We start from the raw sequence: 24,507 nt of genomic DNA, 5'->3' as shown, positions 1-24,507 counted from the left end.
GGTGCTATTCGGGCCCCTTCGACTACGGCCCTGTGGTGAGATACTCCCCCCACCCCTGCCATGTCCCCCGAAGTCCCGAACCCTGAAGAACGGACCGGACAACAACCCATGTACTACTGGGCTCCGGGCCCTGGGTACCGTGTGAATGTGAAAACAAAGTCAGTCGTGCATAAATGACGAACAGGCGATGCGCACTGTGGTTAGAAACTACTGATAGGAATTTTATACTGCTGCAAAATAATTTGTGAGGTTAATATATAAAGAATCTTATCTTATTACAAATAATTTTTACCAAACAAATATTAACATTTCTGGTTTGGGTATGTTATTAAATTCCAATTTATTTTTTCCTTTAAAGAAAATTGTACGCCCTTGTCTATTACTTTTTGGAAAAAGTTATTTATCAAATTTGCTTTACCTTTTATAACAAACCATTATAAATTTATAAATACATTAATAATAATAAATTATGAATATATTGGTATACCCTTGCCCATTATTTTCTAAAAAAAGAATTCATTAAATTTTCTAAACATTTTATTAGAAATCATTATTTTAATATATATATATATATAATTATAAATATATATATGAACAATTGGAATAAGCTGATATTTTAACACAATTGTAAAGCAAATAGGACACGAAACATTTAATTTAAATGTAATACGAATTTGAACAATACGAATTAAATTTGATTACCATTTACCAATTGGCAAACACCCACTGTGCGGCAGCGTCGTCTTCATCTACCTGCAGCCAAAACTCATCAAGCGGCCCTTGTCGATTGTACGTGCATGGGAAAAGTACACACACAGAAGAGTGGAGCTTGTGGATTCCTGTTGGAATTTATTTGGGAAATACGCGCACATAAAAAGGCCTTTACTTGGCTGGAACCCCTCCTCCACTGGGTTCACCTCTCACCCTGGGTTTTCAGTGCTGTGTGTGAGAGTGCACTCAAATTTCGTACGGTGCTTGGGCTATAGACTGCTCGTGAGATCAGCCGGCGTACGATTTCACTCTTGACTGGCCATCGGCAGCGCAGCAACTTCGCCTCATATATAAATATGAGCGACGCCGGCGCAGCAGCATCAGTAAACGACCAGCTCTCGCGAGGTGCGCACACGCAACTCTCGCTGTCCACAAGCCCAATAAAAGAAATAAGCCAAGAAAAAGCTCCAAGAAACAACGCAGCACCATGTATCTGGATACGAAAAACATGACAACCAATGCAAGCAACAACACTTCAGTGGTGACGGCAGCAGCACTACCCACGAACTCAAAGTCCACACGGCGTATGCGCAAAGTTTGGCAGCCGCTGCGTCGCCTGCTGAAAGTGGGGGGCAAAGGTCGCACCGCCCATCTGACCTTGGCCCATCCCAACAATGTGGATCTCAACAACACCCAGCAACAGCAGCAGCAACTGGAGTTGCTCGTCGAGGAGGAGGCCAAGTCCACGGCCGAGGAGTCTATCCACAAATATGGACTGGAGCTGCGACAATTGCCCGAGGAGGACGAGGTGTCCCTTATGCAACCCCCCAACACGCCCACCTTAATTAGCAGTGTTTACGTGGACAAGGTCAGCGCCCAGAGCTGCAGGGCCTGCCAGCATGGACGCAACTGCCAGCACAGACATCATAGCAGCAACTTAAACAGCATCAGCAGCAGCAGCAGCAGCAGCAGCAACATGAGCAACAGCAACAGCAACATCAACGCCAGCAACATCAATAGTAGTAGCCCACCAAATGCAACACAGTTGCCCAGTAATCTCTGGGATCTGCAGTTGCCCCTCCAGTACATCAGCACCGACAACGGCACCTTCTTTTGGGCCAACACCCAGGAGCGAGTGGACGATGATCTCCTGCATGCCCTGCTCTGTCAGAGCTTCAGTCAACTGCCGGGAACGCTCTGCTAGTTGCACTCCCCACCCACATCAAACCTCAACCCATTACTTAACAGATCTCAAGTTCATGGTGGTTATACCCCCATTTATTGTAATTTCATTTATTTATTTCCCTGCGCAATATTTACGTTGTTAATGTGATACTAATTTGCATGTAAAATAAAATATAAACACTCAATTTGTAACATACAAATGGAAAGAACTAGAAAAGGAAACGTTTTGTTATTGATATGGGTATGGGAAAAGAACTTGATAAGGAAAACCATTCTACATATAAGGTTTAATGTTTTTTGGCCTTTTTAATAATATACGGTTTTGTGGCACTGAAACCTTTAAAATAATAAAACAAAGTAAGAAACAACTAATTGGTATATAAGCAAAGGATATGATAGAACAAATTTAAAAACAACTAGTTGGTTATAAACAAAGGATAAATACGTTTTTAATTTAAGATTTTAGATGGTCAACCAGGTCATAAAATTTTATTTAGCTCAAAGATTACTTTGGAATAAGTTAAAAGATCGAACAGGGTTTTGATCCATATATTTTTGATGTTGAAGTTGAGTTAAAATTGAACACGACACCTATTTTGTGTAATCTTCATTGTGGATCTGAGAGCAGAACTTGATCTCCTGAAATACTGACATAACGGAAGAACGAAGATCAGAGCAAAGGATAACGGAAGCAATGTTATGAGTGGAACCTAATGAGGCCTGACAGATGAACGGTCTGCAAAGACGGGTTAATAAACTGATAAAATAAAAAACAAGAGAAAGAAGGGGATCTGGGCTTAACTGGTGTCATCTTGCAGTGGATGTCACATCAATAAGCCCAGACTATACATAAAGTTAAGAGTGATTGCTAAGGTTGACCTGAGCACTTATATCCTGTGTTAATGCACTCTTTTATTGCCTGCAGTCATTAGGTTGTGCGACATACATACATTGTGTAATGTATACTCTTTGACTAACCACTTGATTGGCTGCGTTTGATAAACCATTTAGGAAGTACTAACCAACAATTATCAGAAAAACATATCAAAACTTTGGACCGGAAAACCGCAAAAAGAAATATAAAATTTGTTGTTGAAAAGCCGATAAACTTGAGTGGTAAAAGTATGTATGGGGCTAATGTGATGAATATTAGTATTATTATATTTTAAATTAATTTTAATGTTTAATACTATTTGTAAGATTTTTTTAGCATCTCACTTTTGTGATTTCCCCACTTATCAATAAAATAGCTTAAAAAAAACATTTTCATCCAATTATAATAAACTTTAGATTACTAATTATTTGTTAATTATCTTACTTTAACTTTTTATAATCTGGCAAAAATATTACAAAATTCAAACGTTCCTTAATGTCCCGTTAACTTAATAATTGCAATGGTGACCGTGCCAAATAAACCAACTGCTTGTGCCGTAAACTATTTTCACTTTCGTCGGCCTCCCACTGTGAACACCCCAATTAACAACTCGTTTACTAGTGTCTCATAAATTCGTAGGATTATATTTTCGTTGAAAACAAAAGGACGACTGCTTCGGACAAAAGTTGGGCCTGTGCATTGTTCCGACTTAACGACCGATCCCGTCTAGCACTTCTCGGCGCGCAAAAGGCGGAAGAGCTCAGCGGGCTGGGCGCCGGAGAACTGCAGGGCGCAGTTGAAGGTATCCAGCAGACAGGAGTTGGCCAGCTCGGCACGATACTTGCCATTGGTGATGCACACCGGCTGGTAGATCATCGAGCAGGGCTTGAAACACTCCTGGACCTCCAGCTTGAAGTTTCCCAGTTTTTCGCGCAGATTCTCGACGAACTCGGAGCTGCACCAGGCGGCATCAGTGGCAGCGTAGGCTATAGAAATATATAGAATTTAATGACCAACGTCTTACCCAATTTTGACTTAGTTTTACTTACCCTGCATGCTGCTCCTTTCGCGGCGACAGTTGTGGGACAAAAGGTTGCAGTCGCTGGCAAACTCCTTGAAGTTCTGGCCATCAGTTGCGCACACTGGCTTGTAGATGCTGGCACAGAATGTCGGACAGGCAGTATCGTTAGTGGACACCGTATTTCCCGATACGGCTGCCACCAGAGCCAGGCAGCAAAGTGTCAAAGTTTGGCTCATCATTTTGTGGTAGTATTTAAGTATTTAAGTATTTAAGTTTTTGGGCTTTTACCGTCGAATGCGTTCTCTGTAGTAGCTATTGATTTCAACTGCTGTGACTGTCTGAAGTTTCATTGATTTTTATATATTTTTATGAGTCTCTAGAGCTACTAGTAGATAGTGTATCAGCTATAGCGTGCTGATAAGACGGGGCTTCTTATCAGCCATCCAAACAAAAACTCGTTTATGTGGCCTACAAAGTTCTACGAGGTGCCGGTGCCTGTTTGGGTGACTAACTGTTTATACTCTTGCAGAGGGTTTTATAACTTTGAGCTGCAATTGGCAACGTAGTTGAGTTTATGTAGTTTTAGTTTTGAAACCATCTGGTCAAAACATTCACCATATTCCTCTGTTTATTACAACAAGTAATAAAGAAAAGACAGACCGTACAAACGTTTTTACCCAAATCACGCTGTTATTAAACATAAATAGAGAACGTTTTACATTTTGATTATTTTTTAAACCTTCCTATTTAATATTCACTTTTGGGTATGTTTTTGTGGAACAATTTTTATGTATGCTTTTTTTTTACTTTCTCTTTATCTACTGCATAAGCCACAAATATTTTTGCATGTTTTCTCTGCGGTTTTAAAGTTCCCAAATTCTTAAAGCCTTCCAGGCTGTAGTATAAAAAGCGGGCCAGTCCAATGGATAATCACAGTTGTGAAGTGTCAAAGCTTCCAGTGGCATTCAATTGGTGAGCTTCCCTTAAGGACCTGCAAGAGCTTCAATAAATCAGCAATGGCCGACAAGAAGAACCTCCTGCTGCTGTTCGATCACCCCACAGAGCCGGTGTTCATGGACAAGGGCGGCAATAAGACCGTGTTCGAAATGCCTGACTCCTACATGACCGAGAACTATGGCGGGCTGTGTAAGAGTGTCCAGAAGCGGATCAGCGCGGATAGAGATCCCAAAGTATTCGTGAGGGAGATCTCCATTCCCGATCTTAGCTACCCCGAGTCCCTGAAGCGGAACGAACCGTTCTCGCTGTTCGTGAAGTCACACCGCCAAAAGGCCGGCCACCTGATCGAAGTATTTCTGACGTTGAAATCCGTGGACCATCTGCAAAGTGTGGCCGTGTACGCCAGGGATCGCGTTCATCCGGTGCTCTTCAACTACGCCCTTTCGGTGGCCCTGCTCCATCGCAAGGACACCCAGGGCTTGGATCTACCCTCCTTCTGGCAGACCTTTCCCGACCGCTTCGTGGACTCGGCGGTCATGCAGAAACTTCGAGAGGAATCGTACGTGGTGCAGAATATAGCCCAACGCAGGCCCATCGTCATCCCCACCAAGTACACCGCCTCCGATCTGGAGCCCGAGCACCGCCTGTGGTACTTCCGCGAGGATATGGGCGTCAACCTGCACCACTGGCACTGGCATCTGATCTACCCCATCGAGATTACCCCCGGCGCCGACCGCAGCATCGTGGACAAGGATCGCCGCGGCGAGCTCTTCTACTACATGCACCAGCAGGTGATTGCCCGCTACAATGCGGAGCGATTCAGCAACCACTTGGGCCGGGTGAAACCGTTTAACAATTTGACGGACACCATAGCCGAGGGCTACTTCCCCAAGATGGACTCCCTGGTGGCCAGTCGTGCCTTTCCGCCGCGCTTCGACAACACAAGGCTGAGCGATGTCAACCGGCCTGTTGACCAGTTGAGAGTGGGAATCAACGACATGAATCTTTGGAGCAGTCGCATCCTTGAGGCCATCCATCAGGGATTCGTTATAAACGTAAGACTTTCATTAATACTTCCTAATCAGGAGAGCTCTCACATCTTATTGCGATTTTTAGAGAAACGAAGAAAAGATTTACTTGGATGATGTAAAAGGCATCGACATCCTGGGAAACATGATTGAAGCCACCGTTCTTTCGCCCAACCAAACGATGGTAAGAGCTCCTTTTTTTGCACAGAAAAAAATTGTTTTCTTTGATAGATTGAGTCAAACACATCAATTTGTTGTTAAGAAAAAAGGATTAAATTTGATATTTGAATACAATATTTAATTTTACTTGGGTATATACATTCGAAATTAATCACTCTTTTGTTGTACTTATCTAAATGTCTAGTATGGTGACATCCATAACATGGGACACATCCTGATCGCGTACTCCCACGATCCGACCAACAGGCATTTGGAGTTCCCGGGCGTAATGGGAGATTCGTCTACTGCCATGCGGGACCCCATATTCTACAAGTGGCATGCGTACATCGACGACATTTTCCAGGAGCACAAGAGAATTCTGCCCGCCTATAGGGCGGATGAGCTGAGCTATCAGGACATGGAAGTGCTGAGCATCAAAGTGGAGAGCCGGGGTCTGCAAAACAGACTTACCACCTTTTTCAAGGAGTCCGACGTGGACTTGTCCCGCGGCATGGACTTCCAACCCCGCGGCAATGTCATGGTTCGACTAACCCATCTGCAGCACCACCCATTCAAATACACCTTCGTTGTGAATAACACCAGTGGTGCCCGACGATATGGCTATGCGCGCATCTTCATGGCGCCCAAGGTGGATGAGAATGGTTATGAAATGCTGTTCGCGGATCAGCGTCTAATGATGATAGAGCTAGACAAGTTCTTGATTCTAGTGCCACCCGGCCGACAAACCTTTACTCGCGATTCCACCAGTTCGAGTGTTACCATTCCGTTTGAGCGCACTTTCCGTGATCTGTCGAATAGCAGTGAAACACCAAACACTCCGGAGTCGCAGGAGAACTTCTTCTGCGGCTGCGGCTGGCCCAACCATATGCTGGTGCCTAAGGGAAGGGCTGAAGGTATGAGCTTCGACCTGTTCATCATGGTTTCCAACTATGACAACGATAGGGTGAGTGTTTCGGTACTATTCGGTTCTTTGGACTTCTCCCGACTCCAATCCTCTTTCGTTCTGCAGGTTGATCAGAATGGTCCGGATGGCTGCAGCACCGCGCCCTCTTACTGTGGACTCCGGGACCGCCTCTATCCGGATCGCAAGTCAATGGGCTACCCCTTCGACCGCCTGCCCCGCACGAATGTCATCACCCTGGACCACTTCCTCACGAGTAATATGAAAACTGCGGAAATTACCATCACCCATGATAGCACCATCGAAAAGCTGCCGTCATTGGCAAACCGCAACCGCAACTGATACTGATCCAGCCCACCAATACTGACCCGATTTGATGACCTTTCCACTTCTAGTTATGTCTACATCTATTTATGTTTTCCAACATTCCATACTACACTACTCAATAAATTGCAATCGAAACTATAAATTTTGTCTTATTAAAACATTTTATAATCATTTATTAATAATATAATAATTTTATACTTATCATTTTATGAACACTAAGATTTTTTTTTTTAATCGGTTGATTGTAGCTTCTAACTGCTATGCATATATGTTTTTGAGCATATATATAATGTTTTTGTTGCAACTTTAAGAGTAAAAGCCTTTCGGTGTGCCGAAGCCACTTGACTTTTTATGATTTTACTTCTAATTATCTTGTCAGCGGTCTGGGTAAATTTCTGTTTCAAAACAGAATCACTAAATTTGATGTCGTATCTTGTTTATCGCATATGACTAACATTCTATCTAAAAATATTGATAATATTTTCTGGGATGCTGTTGTGGCGGTGCTTGTCATAACTTTGTTTACCAATTCGTATTGTTGAGGTAATTTTTTTTTAAGGGTATGACTTATGTCTTTCTGGAACTGCGTGGAATGTTTTTAGAGACGCAATCCTGTTTTAATTGTATGCAGTGGATTATGTAGGTTTGTTTTTGTTACATTTGCTTTTAGCAAGGCTATAACTATTAATATGTTAAGCTTGTTTCGTCTTTATTTATCTTTTTTGTACCAAAACAGAATTTAATCAAATGCTCTTTAAAAATTTTAAACAGTTCATTATATTTTTGTGTAAAATATGTTAGATTGACAGGTTTTCTGTAAAAGTACAACAACAATGAAAATAATTAACAAACCCAATAAAAAAAACCCTCATTCTTTTCGCTTTGAGCCAGTTTGACAAATGACACACTCGATCTGTTTCGGTTACAACATTCTGGCCGCCCACATTGTGGCACAGTTCATCGCAACTGCCGATCTCCGTGGGGCACAATGGTAATTGAGGCCTCTCGACTTGCCACACACACAAGTGATGAGTAGGAGGAGGATGAGGAGGAGCAGGGGAATCCCCGGTGGTGGCCAAGGGAGCGTGGTGGCCGGGCCTAATCACCGCTTAATGGTGTTCACACACTTGTTGCTGACGGCGCCCTCCGTGGAATAGACCTGGCCAAAACCGACTGGCCTGGCCAATCAATGACCGCTAAGCGAATGCTCGTCACGCACGCGAAGGCCGCTCCGCTGGTCATCGAGAATTGGGTACACACGCGTACATTAAACCCACCGCTGAAGACTACGAAAGAGCGCAATCCCAGACCCCCAGCTAAAACCAAGCATAAAAAACCACGCAGGATCAGGTTGTCTCACTGCACAGGTATGCAAATGAGGCACGGCCCATCCAGATAGCCATCGGGCTATGTCCCCCGGACTCATCGCTATCATTGCCCATCGGCTTGAACAGTGTCATCAGCATTATCAACGGCATTCCACGGTCGCTTCTTTCTTCTTTCTTCCAATTTTCAATTCTTTCGTGCAGACAAGCGTCGCTTTGCATACGAAATTAATTATGTGCTGTCAAAGGCAATTTAACAGAAACTTATATTGCTACTTAATTTACGTCACGGCGCTACCAGAACATCTGCATTCACTTGCAAGGGGTATAACACTTTGATTATGGAATTGAAATTTTAATACTTACGTATTTAGTCTTTTTAATGGGTACTATATTTATTTATGCACTTAATTTTGTTTTATTTCTGCACTTACCATTTTAAGATTAAGATATAATGAAAAATGTCTAAATACGGCTGTTATGGTACTATATTGCACTCTAGTTTTTTTTGCAGCAATGCAACAAAGCAGCAATGAAAGTAACATGAAATATGCGATCTATAAGCAAGCCAAGAACTTGCCAAATTCTTAACTATATTAGAACATTTTGAATAAAAAAAAATAATGAAAGAGTATTTGAGTGAGGGATATTCTTTGAGTTGTTCTCGATCTTTCAGGTTATTCATGTTGTTATTTTATTTCCTTTTTCCAAACTCCTTTCGCCTGCTTCTTCCCTGCTGTCGACATCAATTTGCATTTTTAGTGTAGGAGAAATGCGTTTGAGATTGATAGAGAGGGACGGGACGTGTGGGAATCGTGTGAGGGACCTGCGACGGATTGAGATTCCCTAGCCAAGGCGATTATCTCTTGCGGCAACTGTTTTTATGCCCAATTTCAACGTCCGCCTCGAGACGCCTTGGCATGTGATTCGATGTCTTGAGGTGTTGACGTCTACATGTTGCATTTTAATTGTGGTTTTTGGTCTTCAGCTCTGGGATCTTGGATCTCACCGGGTTCTTGGGGTTTTGCCCCCGCCTTTCGGCCTTTCTTCACTCCACTCTACTCCACTCCCTCACCGGCTCATAAATAAGTTGTACGACAAGCGACAACCACCAGCCCGTTTGCCAGGAGTTGCCGTGAAGTTATGCGCACGACATCCATATTTGGCCGCACACAGGTGGCGATGGTGGCCTTAGCCAAGGTGATAGCCATAACACTTGGCTCTGGGCCAACCTGGCTCTCGGCCATCTCTCCAGAGTGCGAGCACATCACACCTTCTGGCCACTATGGCCACAAGACAAGGCTGGCCACAAGGTTGTCCATTTTGGGACAGAGCTAGCCGAGGAATTGACTTTCTTGTTGAGTGTGGGCTGCTTTACTGCAGGATGTGCTGCACTTGCGCCATTCTTTACTGACCCAGTTAGGAAGTTATTTTAATTGTGCTTAAGCCTATTATCAAATAGTATCTTAGATTCCGAAAGAACTAGATTGAACAACAGCTCATGTGATACGCCTTTGGTTTCCAAAGTAATTAACTTACATTTAAATCATATGAAACTTAAATAGTGACTACTTAGACTACTTACTACCAACCACATAATTCTTTAATAAAAATAATAAGTCTTGAACCATTTCAAAAACGTAATTAACATAATCAATTGACGAAATATTTGTAGTATTTTATCTAGTCCTTAATAATTTCTTTATTCCTTTAGCAGGCATCAAGTTTTACTTAATCTACTCCGCTGAAATCAACAAGCAGATAAATTTCATTGTTTAACTCATAGGTCCCAAAAACATCAACAAAGGTTATAATCCTTACCGACTTATTTTGTTATTTATTTCTTTGATTATTATTATATTTTATCCCAAACTATTACAGTATTGTTGTCACTTTAAGATTTTCTTAATAGTTAAACAATACATTTGAAATGAATCACAGTCGTCATGTGTGACATAACAAACCTCATTTTCCATTTCCTTATTAGCAATGAACCCTTACTCAACTATTTTCCCAGAATTCATAAGAACATAACTTTATGGGAAGTAATTCCAGTGTCTTTCCCTCCTTTTATCATACTCTGAAAATAACCCGAAATATCTCGGCAAGTAGTTGTTCTTATCTGGCACGTTGACTTCGAGAACAATATTTAGTGTAGGACAGCAAGCGATTCATTCGTATGGAATGCCAAACGAATCATAACAATCTGAGAGTGGACTATGCTGAAACCCAAGACCCCGAACCCAAATATAAGATGAATGAATTTGATTTTGTTATTCTTGTTTTGTATTTTGTACGTTTGTTTTAAAGCTCTCTTTTTCTATCACAATATCTTAATAACTAATGGAAGCGCTGGATCGCCGAGATTGTTGGTGAGTTAAAGCCGCTGCTGCTATCACAATGTTTGTAGGGTTGTTAAAGCTTGGAGATTGAAGGGTGAGGCGTTCAGGGGTGTTCAAGCCTGGGCCCAACGATCCTGGAACTGCATGGAGTAGCACATGGCAGGCTCAACGCTGGCGACTGGCTGAAGGTTGGTGGTCCAGAAGAAGGTGCCGGCGGTGGTGCGAGCGAAGCGGACTGGGACATAGACGTCCTCGTCCTCGTCATCATCCTCCTGCTGCTCAACGATTTCGAACTCCTGAGAGTGGGCCAATTGGGCCAGCTTCTCGTTGGCGGCATTCTCATCGATCTCGGCATAGTAGGCCTCCTCAACCTGGGCATTGCGCAGATTGTCGACGGATTCTAATGATTCCAGAGAGCCCTGAGGCTTCTGTTGCTGCTGCTGCTGCTGCCGCTTCTGTTGCTTCTTGAAGAGCGTCTTGAGGACCTGCTTGATGCTGTAGCTGGTCTTCATCTTGTTGTTGTTGGCGGTAGCGACGACAACGACTTGTTGGCACATTTTTGGTAGTTTGAAATATGTGGTTTGTTTGAGTGCGTGTTGCTTGAAAGGCTGACGATGTCAGAATGATTTCCTAACCGGCGAACGGCCGGCTTTTATAGCCGTCCCGGCTCGAAATGCATTTCCTGTGCGCCCGCCCGAGCGACAGAGAGGGCGAGAACGGACCCCTGCCAGCGACACGCACCGCAGACAGGGAGGGGAATACAAACAGAGAGACAGAGCGAAGACCCTAGCCCTCAAAGAGCCGAGATAATCGGGGCGGAGAACCTGAAATACGACGCTCACCAGGAGCTGGGGGAAGTTTCAGGAGCAGGTAGTGACGGGCCAAGACGGGACCAGACGGGACGAGAAGAGTGCATCATCGGAGGAAACAAACCCCTACAAAAACTGCAACTGTCCGTCGAGTGTGGGAAACAATTTTTCGTTGGCCTCAAAATTTTCGGAAACGTATTCAAGTGCCCCGAGAAATCCGCTGAGCAGCATGAAAAAATCACCAATACTGGGACAATCCAGGACACACCGACAGGGGGCAGGTGTTCCTTGGTAAAATTTCTCACGACACCGAAGGAAGCCCAGGATCAACAACAACAAGGGGATCACATCATGGAAAAGGAGTTGCAAATTGTATTCCTAATGGGCAATCAACATAAAGGCAGGGTACGGGTATGGGACCGTTTTTAGGGTTTCGGAACCCCAGGACCCCAGGAACCCAGGACCATTCCCACGCATTCCCACACATTTATTCGTCCTGGCTCTGGTTTCGAATATAAAAGGGCACAAGAGAACTTGGGGTTGGGATCATCTATTTGTATAGGCATCTCGAATCACTTGTTATGGTGTTTTGATTTCCAACTTTCCCACAGGGCTCGATGCAGCCATCCACCACCGAAACCACCACCAATAAAATACGGACTTGCCACTTGTCTTCGATTTGGAAACACTCCCCTGGGGTGAGCTGAAAATCGTATAGATATTTTAATTAATTCCCTTTCTTGCGGCCCAAGTGTGCTGAAAGTGTGGAGCGATAGGGAGGGTTTCTGTTTTTATTTTTTTCGTTTTCAAGGGGATTCGAGGATTGCCCGATAAGGCGTAGGGAGAAAGTGTGTGCAAAGTGAGATACGAACGCGTACTTGAAGATACGTTTTAATGACTTGTCGTTGGCTAGGGGATCCTGTTTAATGGTTCTTTTTTTATCAGTGCCACTAATGGATCGTACAGATTGCACCCCCTGCCAAGACTAGCCGACAGCGTTTTGTGGGAAATCGGGACCGCAGATCCAAAGTGGGAGTCTTTTGGGGGGATCCCTCCATCTGGGGGCCTCCTGTCAAGGGGCCATTGACAGTTTACACTTGGCGGAGGCCGTGAACGATGATGCATATGCATCTCGGCCTGCTGGTGGTGGTAATATGATATATGCACTCGAAATCTTCACAAAAAATAAAAGCCCCAGTCACAGCCACTGCCACAGCCACAGCCACAGCCTCAGCCACAGCCTCAGTTCCAGTTTGAGTTGTCGAGAGATAATGGGCAACGTGCCAAGTGCCCGACCGTGTATACACAACAAACAGTGCATAAAAGCAGGCGGAGGAGCCATTCACAAGCCGATGGTTAAGAGGGGGGGGGCCTCGGGGGCGGAGAGCTGGGGCTGCAGTAGGAGGTGTGCCGGGTCTTTTATGTGATCTCCTCCGAGTGGAGTGGAGTATGTGTCGGCATCCCAGCAGCCACAGAGCAGAGTCCACTGGCTTTGGCGGATGGCAAACTGGTTTCTGGCTTTTTGGATCTTTACATACAACACAAGAGATGCCAATGGCAGCATTGTTACACTCTGAAAAATATCAAATTCTTAACATTGCTTAAATACAACTATGCTTGCCTTAGCATGAGATTTGTCTCATTCTTAAAACTAAAGAATATAAATAGGCAATAAAAGTCTTATTAGCTTTAGAATAAAACCCAAAGTTCTTAGCAAATTTGTATGGCAATTGATATTCTTAAATAACAAAAATAATGATTTTGTTAAGGATTATAATTAACATAGAATATTTTGAAATACGAAAGTTAACAGATACTTCTTCTAAGAATTTTAAAATACTTATGTTTCAATATCAAACGCGTAATAATCCATACTCTCTAGAAATCGAAATTTGATTTGCAATTGATATTCGAAATACTCATTCAATTGATAATCTTGAGTATAGCAACCCCTGACCTCCAGTCCGATCGATCTATAGCCCTTTTTTTCGAGTGCACACATGGACACACATACTTAACGCTCCGCTATGACGAACAAATGTGTAAAGCATTAAAAAAGAGATCTAAAAAATACGAAAAAAATGAGAAAAGCTGAATAAAAAAACGAAAAAAAAAAAAAAAACAAAAGCGTCGACCGCATCCTAAACAGCGGCAACCAACAGAGGAGGGCAAAAGAGACGGAGACCCGGAGCGGACCGAGCTCGAGCTCGAGCCCAAGCCCCAACCAATCTTTTCAAGTTGATCCCCATCAAGATATTATTTGACAGCAATGAAACGACTGGCACGAGTTTGTTTCCCACGGTCTGGCGTTGCCTTGGTGTGCGTTGTATCTGTGTGCTGGTGTATCTGTGGGTTAGCGGGGGGCTTTCGAGGGGTTTTCGAGGGGTTTTAGTGGCGGTTTCGAGGGGCTCTCAGAGGGGGGAACCCACCGACGACTGCTGACTTGGCTGGCTGCTTTTCGCGGCGCAATAAAGTTGAAAGCGCACTGTTGGATATAAATTAATTCAACAACACGCTATGGCCATACACACTGTTGTTGTTGCTCTGGGTCTCCGTCTCCGAGTTTTGCACGCTCTCGTGCCCCGCCCCGTACCGCTCCGCCCCCTTGGGCGATCGCTCGACTCCGCGGGGGCACTGAAATTCGCGCGTGCGTATGCCATCGATAAAAAAATAAAATTGTTTGCAAAAAAAAAAAAAGAAAAAAGAAATAAAGCAACCAAGAGAAATAATAAAGCGAGAGAAATGAGGTCTTCGACGATATGTGAGTGTATTTGTGTGCTTGTGTGTTTTTATATCTTCGGATGATTGGGTGTATAAAGACCAGTTGGTCTTAAGCGACTTGGGCATATGCGCTACACCCCATCGAGCATTGCAGAATCTGATGAAATTTCAATTATGACTCATAGCTGCCGTCACTTCCTTATTATGAAACGTAATATTTTAAAGGAATGCCAGCAGATTGGGTTTCTGCATTTCAAAATATTTGCCACACTTGATTTACTATATTAAGGGCACGTGCTCGAACCTAATTGCCGCAATTGGTATTAATGATACGAATTACGGCAGTGATTCAGAACTTGTTAAGTTAGGGACGTGAATAAGCAATTATTATAGCGATCACACGGAAATTAGAACTTCCGAAATTGAACTGAATATATAACTCATATATAGTATTTTACAAAAATATTCCTTTCTAAGTATTGTATTAAAAAAAAAGATTAAGTATTATTTTGAATTTATTCTAACATCGGTTTTAATAACAATAAAGTAATTCGATTTGGTTAGATTAGTTGAACGGATACTATAGGTAATAATATGGATCAAAGTTTAAAAAATAATTGAGACACTTCTATTATAATGCATTTTCGATTACATATGTATCTTGATTTCATTGTAATTGATATAGATCTTTTAAGTGATCCAATCAAGTCTTTTAATACCCATATTTATTTTGAATAAACGTTTTGTTTTCGAGGAAGTAACCTATTTGTATATTGCTATATTACTTTTTCTTGATAAAAAAAATAAATAATTGTTGAACTGGCTTAACTTATAATTGTGAAGCGAATTGTGTAGATATGGACTATCAATAATTATTTTTCAATATAGTGATAGCAAATTCTTGAACCTACAATCCAATAGGAACTATTCATATAATTACTGATACTGGATATTGCAAATATTCCCGAAAAACCACCCCCAAAAAGTGCATCCATCCCACAACTCGACACTGTGCAACACTCTCGACCCATAAAATCCAATTAGCCACTTCCGGAGCATTCAGCTTTTTGACATCCACAACTTAACTGTCCCGGTCCAGCGGACAAAACGTTTCGGTTAGATAAGTTGTTAACTGATTGTGTATTGGCCCGTTTATCGCCGTTGCTGTTTTGTTTCGGCTAACTGTAGCTCATTTCGAATGCGTCGAGGGGCAATCTTAATTTGTCTTATTTTGAGCTGCCGTCGCTGGCCTTTTGTTATTTGTGTGCCAATGAGCCGGGCTCGTGTCATTTTCAATGGACAAGCGAGCGAGCGAGCGATCGTCATCGTCGCCGGCACTTCTAATTAAATATAGTATTGTGAAATCTGAGCTTTGGCTCCAAGATGTGTCAGTTGCCGGCGGATGGGGCTCTAGCATCTCAACTTGATGAATCACGACGACGCTACAGCGTTAAAAATAAATACCGAATGTGCTAAATATACATATATCGTGTTTACCCCCCCACGAGCCATAACATTAATAGCGTGTGCTGGCAACAACCATAACTATTGTAACCGACTTTCGCGCACACGTCGATTTCGATCGATTCCCAGCCAGCCGTCGCATTGGAAATGGTAATTGTCTACAAATAGAAGCGAGCGACGACCCAAGATCCCCAAGATCCTCGAGATCCCCAGCTGCCAAAACCTAACCCAAACCCAAACCCCAATCCAAATCCAAATCCAAAAGCATAAGCCCCCAACCGACAATCAAGAATAATCATGTAAACGAAAAGCGTAATGCTCGTCCCACGAAACCCACGACTACCACGATCCAATCAATGATCCATAAAGCGCTAACAAAAAAGCCAGAAACGCTGGCCCGATGACGATTCCACAATTATCAGCGTGCCATAAGCTACTGCAAAAGGGTGAAGGCACATGGCAAGACTTGAGTCTTGAGACTTGAGACTTGAGACCTCATACCCCACACCCCATGCCGCATACCCCATGCCGCATACCCAACCGAACCGCACCGAATTGAAACCCAAAAGACCGGACCCCGAGCCGACCATACAAATGAATTGAAATGCAAACATCTTGTTATGGATGGAAGGCATGTGCTCGCCTCGCATCGTATCTGGGATCCCGAGTCGCAGTCGCACAGACCTCTTAAAGGCGGTCTGTCTGTCTGTCTGTCTGTCTGTCTGTCTGTCTGTCTGTCCAAGTCTTTCCAAGACAAAAAGACAGAAAGACGGACGAGGGATCGTACAAGACCCCAAGCATGCACAATCAGAAGAAGTCAGGCCAGCCGTCGTCATCGCCGTCGTGGAAATCGGCTGCGAAACAGTTTCCCACGGTATAACAATCACAACACATACATAAGGAGGGAGGGCAAGTGAGCAAGAGAGAGAGAGGGAGAGGGAGAGGGAGAGGGAGAAGGAAGGCGCAGCTCAAGTCATTTTATTGCCCTCACATATACAGGCCGTTGAGCGAAAAGTATACAAAAAAACAGAAGCCACCACCACCACCATCAGCAGCAGCAGCAGCAGCAGCACCACTGAACCACCAGAAACCACCGCTGGCAACAGCAGCAGGCCGCGCACGAGGCAAAATGAGTGTCCCGCTCGCACTCACTGGCTGAATGGCCGGGCGGCAGAGGCTATATAAAGCCGATCCCACAGCCAGCCGACTCATTCAAAGCTCCGACTTCGTTGCGTGCACACAGAGTCTCTCTCTCACTCGAGATCTCGAGATCTAGTGGAACATTACGACTGTGGATTACGCGAGTTAAAAACCCATATCTACTATACCCCCAAACAAACTCAAACCAAACATGGTTCTGGAGATGGAGATGTCCAAGACGTATCAGTACCGCAAGGTGATGAAGCCCATGCTGGAGCGGAAGCGTCGGGCCAGGATCAACAAGTGCCTGGACGAGCTGAAGGACATCATGGTGGAGTGCCTGACGCAGGAGGGCGAGCACATCACCCGGCTGGAGAAGGCCGACATTCTGGAGCTCACGGTGGAGCACATGAAGAAGCTGCGTGCCCAGAAGCAACTGCGTCTATCGAGTGTATCCAGTGGATCGGCGAGTGGCCAGGATCCCAAGCTCAGCATTGCCGAGAGTTTCCGTGCCGGCTATGTGCATGCCGCCAACGAGGTGTCCAAAACTCTGGCCGCCGTACCCGGAGTGAGTGTGGATCTGGGCACCCAGCTGATGAGTCACCTGGGCCATCGCCTCAACTACCTGCAAGTGGTGGTGCCCTCGCTGCCCATTGGAGTGCCCCTTCAAGCTCCAGTCGAGGATCAGGCCATGGTCACGCCCCCGCCCTCGGAATGCGGCAGCTTGGAGAGCGGAGCCTGCAGCCCGGCGCCCAGTGAGGCCAGCTCCACCTCTGGTCCCATGTGGCGACCCTGGTGATCAGTGGACGCCAGCTGATCTTCAACTGGATCGCCTTCAAGCGGAAGGCTTCTACAAATCGTCGCTCTGATAGGTGCTGGAATCGAGACCGCACCATCTTCTTTGGAGCCCGGCAGCTGCTGACCAGGATTTGCTTGCCCGTCAGTCCAGCAGATGACCCAATCTCTAGCAGAGCCTCTTGTTCCGGCTATAGAGATCGGAGATTTCTGCAAGAAATGTAAAGAAATCAATTACAACTGAAACTGAAATCAAAATAAATGACACTCAAACTTAAGAACCCCCTGCGTTTATTTATTTCCCATCAAACTAGGGCTCTGATTACTCATACTCAAACCACTTTTAGTAGGCGTTCAACCGCAAACTACAGAAAAAAAAAAAGCCCCTTAAAACAAGAAACGAATTTGAGATAAACTCCATGGCGAACCGAATCGCAGAGCCCACAGCCGGAAGTCGGTGAATATTCGTCTGGGCTCTCCGGCTTGGCCTCATTACGCCCCGAGAATTCCGACCGGGCATGGGTATGCGGGGTCTGGAAAGGGGTACACCAGTGTATGCTGTATGAGTATATGTATCTGCGGGAAGTTTTGCGCCGGCGCTGTCGCAATTAAATAATAAAATAAAGCAAAAAGTCAGTTCTAGGAAACGTCATTTATTATGTGGCCCGCCGAGTGTGAGAACCGCGGCTCCGCTGTCAATGGCTCAGCATTGTGGTCATTGTGTTTTGTTTTATTCTGTCTTTGTCTCAGTTTTCTGTTTTCTGTTTTCATTTTTTAGTTTTTTTTTTTTCCAGGCTTTGACAGCCTTAACTGCGCTTGACCGCTTGGCACATGCGCGGACCGCCGGTCAGACATTGCAAATTAAGCCCGCGACCGCGACCGTCTCGGCACTTAAAGCTTCAATTTCCAGCTCTGTATGGGTATCGGAGTGCGGTTCGATTACGGAACCGCGGACTCAGCGCCTTTGTCTGGTGGACAACTATGATGATGACTACTTACCGGGTCGTCTTGGGTCTGGGACCGTTCAAGCCGTCGCTGATTGCTGTTAATCTTCAGAAAATGTGATTAGTCACGTAACTTTGGCATGGAGACGGGGTTTTTAGCGCTTCTCTAGCATGTTTGTTTTTGTTTTTCTTTTTTTTTTTTGGTGTACAAAACGGCTATTTATAGGGCTCAACGGTAGTCTGCTGAAATGGGTGATCTATTTCGCGATGGACCAGCTGAAAAGCGATCACTTGACTTGCGAAGTGATAGAGAGGGACAGTCTAGGCCATAGCCCGGGGCTAATTGGATAGTTAAGTTTGTGAAACTGATATAAAGGGGTTCCCATTGAACCTGTCCGTTTTGGATTTCAATTTGTGCCGTAAAGTGCGTCATTCCTGAGAGCTTTAACGAATATGATCATTGATGATCTACACAAACTGAATGACCTTATCTTTATAATATTAGATGAATATCTTAGTTTAAATATAATTAAGAAAAAGGTATCAATAACTTTTTTAGCTAACGAACTAAGCTTTTCATCAATCTGATACATATGAAATATAATTTGATTTGCATTCGATTGGAAATTTTATCATTATGTGAATGGTTTAGTCGACATTCCATTTTTTTTTGGTAAAAACTCACGACTTATTGGGTGCTAAATCCTAAGAATTATGTCAAAACTAAGATTTTTTAATGAGTTTTTTCAGTTTAACTTTGTCATAAGAAGACCAACCACTTAATCAGAAGACAACTGAACAATTTTGGTCTGATTTAAAAAAATATAATTTTTTAGCCAGATTTATTGCATTTTTAATATAGAATTTTTCGTATGATGCTAATTGTTAAAAAACAAAATTGTTCAGGCCTAAATTCAAATCAAGTGATATAATTATATTTTAAATTAAACATATATGTTAAAAAAAATGTAATAATATTTATTAGTTCTTTTTCGGCGTTTCGGACCCCAGTCCACTCATTACGGCTCCTGAGACAGGAGGTACAGTAGAGCCCACACGTCATCCATCACGTGACCTCTGTGTGTCGGTGGGCCCCCATCGAAAGCACCGCGGGTCCGGCCACCTACTTCAGTCATAATACTCCGCACGCCGCTAAAGTTTAATGCAGCCATATTAAAGCAAGCGCAAGACCACCACTTAATAAAGGAGAGGCGGCGGCAAACCGGCCCTGGCAATGGATGGAGGATGGGATTGGGTTGGAATGGAGCTCGTGCCTCGGTCTCCAGTCCCGCCAGCAGTCACCTCATCCATGCCCATGCCCATACCAATACCCATATCCATACCCATACCCATACTCACTCCCATTCCGATACCGATTCCCACTCCCATTCCCATTCCCATACAGACAAAGGCTGTGGGCAGCTTGTCCAGTGGCAGCAAGAGCGTGTGCCAATGTAGTGTAACAACATCCCATATTAAAGATATTACAGAGTCAATAGCACACCATATAAGTGTGTTTGGGTGCCTCTCCAGCGCTCCATCGCTCCATCGCTCCATCTCCAACTTTAACTCCCCAAACGATCCAACGACCATCTCCCACTCCAAACTCCATAACCGATCTGCACTGCCATCCCGCTCGCTCTGCCGCTTTTTGGTCATAAACCAACTAAATTGAGTTCGTTCAACAAAACAGCGACGCATGCGCCGAACCCATAGTCGTACCCCCTCGAAGCCTCGAAGCCTCGAAACCTCGGACCCCGACCCCTTTCGCGACCAGATCACACGGCGCGCTCTTAACGATCGTGTGTCCACAGTCATTACAATGTTGGCCAATGCACAAAAGTTGAACGCTGAGCGCTGAACGCTGAACGCTGAGCGCTGAGCGGTGAGCCTTCGACTGAGACACACTTACCGCACGCTGCTTTTCTCTTTCATGCCGATCTATGGCCATATAGCTTCAGCTCGAGTCGGTCGTAATCTTGCCCGTAAGTGGTCTTGTATCTTGAATTCGTAAAGATACACTCACACACACACACACACACAGGCAGTATAGCCAGACACACACACACACACACACACACATAAAAAGGGCAGGTGTGTCGATCGTGTGAGAACCACGTTCCAAACCATTTTCTCACGATCTTCGCTTCTGATATTACTTTTTTTTTTTTTTTGGCTACGGTCCCCGGTCTTCGGTCCTCAGTCCCTTCCCCTAAGAAAAAAATAAAAAAAAAAGAGACCCTTTCTTTGGGCCTCGGTCTTCGAGTGATTCGTATGCAGTTTGTGTATTGTAGTTTTTAATGACTTGGGCTTGCGTTCGAGCTCGATCGCCGGATTGCTGGATTGCTGTATCGGGGGTTCGGTTACGTCGCCGCCATTCGTTCATCATTCATCGGGTTTGCCTATAAGATTAAGTATCTTTTGTGCCAGCATTTCCTTTTGGCGTTTTGGGAGCGATTCCTCTGCATATCCCTGTCTGTGGCCATACTCTGCTTATTGTCCATTGTAGCTGGCTACAATCGGGTTGGTGTTGCTCCTCTTATTGTCAGCTCGACAGTTATGTCGCCTGATCGGATCACCTAGGGATGGGCAAGCGCTGAAAGTGAGCTAGAATTTGGCATGGCTCCTAGGATGTGTCCTTTGCTATAAGGGTAAAAAGTTGTTCAATGTCTGTTAAACTTGTAAGATGACCTTGGAGATTTTTCTTGAATAGTGTCAGTGATGAGTAGTTGATTACAGGAATCTTTTCAAATTATTCATCAATGAAAATTAGTAGGTAGATATGTAAATTTAGTTGCAACTGCATAAAAATATCTGTTTTCTAAAAATAATTGTGTAAATAACGCAACATTTATAAACTTGATTTTAAGACACGAAACGTAACTATATTTGCAAGCGTACCAAAAGTATAGACGATATAAATCTTTCCAATTATATTTTCAAGATTAAACTAATTCATATATTAAATTGCATACCATAACAAATGTTAAGTTTTCTACTTGTAATTTTTAGTAATTAATTTCTCTGACTGTATTTAAAATACCTTAACCTGAAACCCGAATTCTTATTCATTTCCATAAATAATTGCTGGCACCAAAGAACATTAAAAGGTCGGAAATGTTAAATTAAGTATAAACACTTAAGTGGGTCTGTTGTGAATGTGATCTCTTGGAGATAATCTACATTCGGCTTTAACAAGTTAACAGATTGTTAATATGCCGAAAAATCTCTATAAATTTAGTTCCTTCGAATTTATTACACTCTTCCATCCCTAGTCCCAAGGCAATCCCGATACCGATCTCGTTGACTATTCCCTCGCTGGGCCCTCGCATCGATTTTAAAGACAGAGGCGTCTGGGGATCGGCTACTGGTCTTGGCACACCGATAACCAAATGATGCTGGGTCAGCCAAAGTAATGAAAAAAAAAAAACAAAATTCAGAAAAACAAAAATAAAACCCAAAAGACCCAAAGCAGAACCCATTAAAAAAACGACGAAATAAACGATATCCTGTCCCGGGCTGGGGCTCCATCTTAAACTTGCCCTAGGGCAAGGCACTCATTTACCTGATCCAAAGCAATTATGTGCCCATAGCTTACCTTGACCATTGTGCACACGATTTTCTAGCCGAGTGGCCAGGAAGAATCTCGGTAAAAAAACAAAAAAAAAAAAAAAAAAAAATGAGGAGAACAAAGCGAAATCAGGATGGATGCGGGATGAATGATGACTCGATCCCTTTTCGGGTTCCACCCCGGGCATTATTCCCATTTATTTCCCTCTAAGTCTGAGCGACATTGTCGTAACTCGATTAGACACGCTGAGATAAGACTCTAATTTTTTGTGTTACCTTCGCTTATTGTCCGCACACGTGTTCAAGACCAAAGAAGCCAAGACCATATAGCCATTGCCCATTGCCCATAGCCTATTGCCCATTGCCCATCGGTAGCCCCGACTTTGGACTGTGTCTTTCTCCTTCTTCTGCTTAATTTTTCTTGTTTCGGCCTTGGCATTGTTTTCGCTTTCTTTTGTCTGCTCGTCGATTGTGTGCATCCGTGGGGCGATCGAATAGTTCTAGTGGACAAACAGAGGTGCTAGCATTTCCGTTCTAGACCGCAAATTATTGAGAACTGTTTGGATGTGGGAGTGTCTCGGCAATTTGCATGCCTGCTTTGTAACTGAGTCACTGAATGGTGGCAGTAAAAGTCGTGATCTTTTCATTTTAGCTATATAATTTATTATTTATTTAGTTATCACATGAACTGCGCGTCCTCATCTAAAGCTTTGTGTGTGTATGGTATTTACTTAAAACTAGGTTGTGAGTCGGAATGCGGGAATTTCCAGCGACTCGGAAGACTTTTACTTTCTTTAATCTCTCCTTCCTTCTTGCGTTCTTAAGGGAAACGGAATCCCCCCGTTCACCAGGGACGCCAGACGTTCTCCTCGTCCTCGCTGTCGTCCTCCATTTTGGTCACATCGATGGTGGTCAGCAGGGAATGGCTGGCCGAGCTGGCATTGGAGTTGGGACTGCCGGCGAAGCTGGAGACTGGAGAAATGGGCACGGAGTAGGCATCCCGGGTGGCGATCTGCACGGAGAGTGGGGCGGTCACGGGCAGGGCTTCCTTTTCGGCTGGCTGGATCTGGTTGAGGCGCTGTCCCAGGTGGGTCATCAGCTGGGTGCCCAGACTGACATTCATGCCGGGCAGCTGGGACAGGGAACGGGAGACCTCGTTCACGGCATGGATGTAGCCGGAACGGAATCCCTCCGCCGGAGTCAAGCTCTCATCGCCGGTGGCTCGCTTGTGCTGGCGCTGCTGCTTCATCTTCTGCAAATGGGTGACGGTCAGCTCCAGGATGTCGGCCTTTTCCAGCCGCGTCACGTGCTCGCCCTCGGACTCCAGGGTGGCCACCATCAGATCCTTCAGCTCGTCCAGGCACTTGTTGATCCTGGCCCGACGCTTCCTCTCCAGCATGGGCTTCATCACCTTGCGGTACTGATAGGTCTTCGACATCTCCGACATTTGTAGCGACGACATTTTGTGGGTACTTATGTGATATTTCTTTTTCGAATTTATGGTGTAAATTCTTTGAGCTGTGGCTGCTCTGACGGTCGAAGACGTTGTGTGTTGCCAGACCTTCGAGGAGCGGCCTTTTATAGCCGGCCAGAAACAACCCCCAACAATTGGGCCAAAGGGAGTGTGGATCGTCGTGTGTGCCGGCATTCGAGGAGCAAGAGGGACGGCGACACGCTTCGTGTGCTGGCATGAGGGTTGCTCGGTTGCTCAGACCCTTCCGCTTCTTGAGACCGCTCCTTATTGTTCGGGCGATTTCTTATTGTTGCCCCGGCACCCTTATCAACGCAGCCAGGGAGCAGGATCGCTGGCAGGATCGTGGGAAACACTCTCCAGCTCGATTTCTCACATCGACTCGCTCACCTGCCCGCAAAAAGCAGCCGAGCATGGCTATGGCTATGGGCATGGGAATTTGCAGGGCGAACAGCTGCCGTTTTCTAGATTTGTGTGTTATGATTTGACTATGGCAGGGCAGGGTGAGGGGGGCATAAGGATAATGAACTGCCATCTCATCGGGGTTCTCTGGGGTTCCCACGATAGCGAGGACCTCTGCCGGGGAATGGGGATAGGTGTAGGTATAGGGATAAGGACAAGGCGTTGCGATTCCTCGACGACTTCCTGTTTACCGTTGGCATTCCAAATTGGATCGGGTTTGAGTTTGTGTTTGAGTTTGAGGAGCAGAGGAAGAGGCATCCTGCACTTGTTGGTCGGCCGT

The 24,507-nt window shown here is 44.5% G+C and overlaps 6 protein-coding genes across 6 annotated transcripts; 3 read left to right on the top strand and 3 right to left on the bottom strand.

Moving 5' to 3' along the window:
* Nucleotides 1-950: 950 nt before the first annotated feature.
* On the top strand, nucleotides 951-2,096 carry LOC128264692 (enhancer of split M2 protein). Its single transcript, XM_053000327.1, has one exon. It carries the CDS (start codon nucleotides 1,199-1,201, stop codon nucleotides 1,913-1,915), a length of 717 nt encoding a protein of 238 aa, XP_052856287.1. The 5' UTR covers nucleotides 951-1,198; the 3' UTR covers nucleotides 1,916-2,096.
* A 1,287-nt stretch (nucleotides 2,097-3,383) lies between these two features.
* LOC128258360 (enhancer of split M1 protein) lies at nucleotides 3,384-4,120 on the bottom strand. The gene is made up of 2 exons (XM_052989948.1): nucleotides 3,820-4,120; nucleotides 3,384-3,756 (listed from the first exon to the last, which is right to left on the bottom strand). Exons 1-2 carry the CDS (start codon nucleotides 4,028-4,030, stop codon nucleotides 3,497-3,499), a joined length of 471 nt encoding a protein of 156 aa, XP_052845908.1. The 5' UTR covers nucleotides 4,031-4,120; the 3' UTR covers nucleotides 3,384-3,496.
* Nucleotides 4,121-4,742: 622 nt separating this feature from the next.
* LOC128266160 (phenoloxidase 3-like) lies at nucleotides 4,743-7,304 on the top strand. Its single transcript, XM_053002484.1, has 4 exons — nucleotides 4,743-5,803; nucleotides 5,865-5,960; nucleotides 6,141-6,899; nucleotides 6,966-7,304. Exons 1-4 carry the CDS (start codon nucleotides 4,808-4,810, stop codon nucleotides 7,197-7,199), a joined length of 2,085 nt encoding a protein of 694 aa, XP_052858444.1. The 5' UTR covers nucleotides 4,743-4,807; the 3' UTR covers nucleotides 7,200-7,304.
* A 3,468-nt stretch (nucleotides 7,305-10,772) lies between these two features.
* Nucleotides 10,773-11,484, bottom strand: LOC128266161 (enhancer of split malpha protein). The gene has a single exon (XM_053002485.1). It carries the CDS (start codon nucleotides 11,406-11,408, stop codon nucleotides 10,965-10,967), a length of 444 nt encoding a protein of 147 aa, XP_052858445.1. The 5' UTR covers nucleotides 11,409-11,484; the 3' UTR covers nucleotides 10,773-10,964.
* Nucleotides 11,485-16,805: 5,321 nt separating this feature from the next.
* On the top strand, nucleotides 16,806-18,061 carry LOC128252466 (enhancer of split mbeta protein). The gene has a single exon (XM_052980204.1). It carries the CDS (start codon nucleotides 17,197-17,199, stop codon nucleotides 17,782-17,784), a length of 588 nt encoding a protein of 195 aa, XP_052836164.1. The 5' UTR covers nucleotides 16,806-17,196; the 3' UTR covers nucleotides 17,785-18,061.
* A 4,873-nt stretch (nucleotides 18,062-22,934) lies between these two features.
* Nucleotides 22,935-23,856, bottom strand: LOC128252465 (enhancer of split mgamma protein). The gene has a single exon (XM_052980203.1). It carries the CDS (start codon nucleotides 23,754-23,756, stop codon nucleotides 23,139-23,141), a length of 618 nt encoding a protein of 205 aa, XP_052836163.1. The 5' UTR covers nucleotides 23,757-23,856; the 3' UTR covers nucleotides 22,935-23,138.
* Between the last annotated feature and the right edge of the window lie 651 nt (nucleotides 23,857-24,507).

This window comes from Drosophila gunungcola, chromosome 3R, assembly GCF_025200985.1.
Source record: "Drosophila gunungcola strain Sukarami chromosome 3R, Dgunungcola_SK_2, whole genome shotgun sequence".
NCBI classification, from domain to species: Eukaryota; Metazoa; Arthropoda; class Insecta; order Diptera; family Drosophilidae; genus Drosophila; species Drosophila gunungcola.
This window is presented reverse-complemented; position numbering and strand designations above follow the sequence as displayed.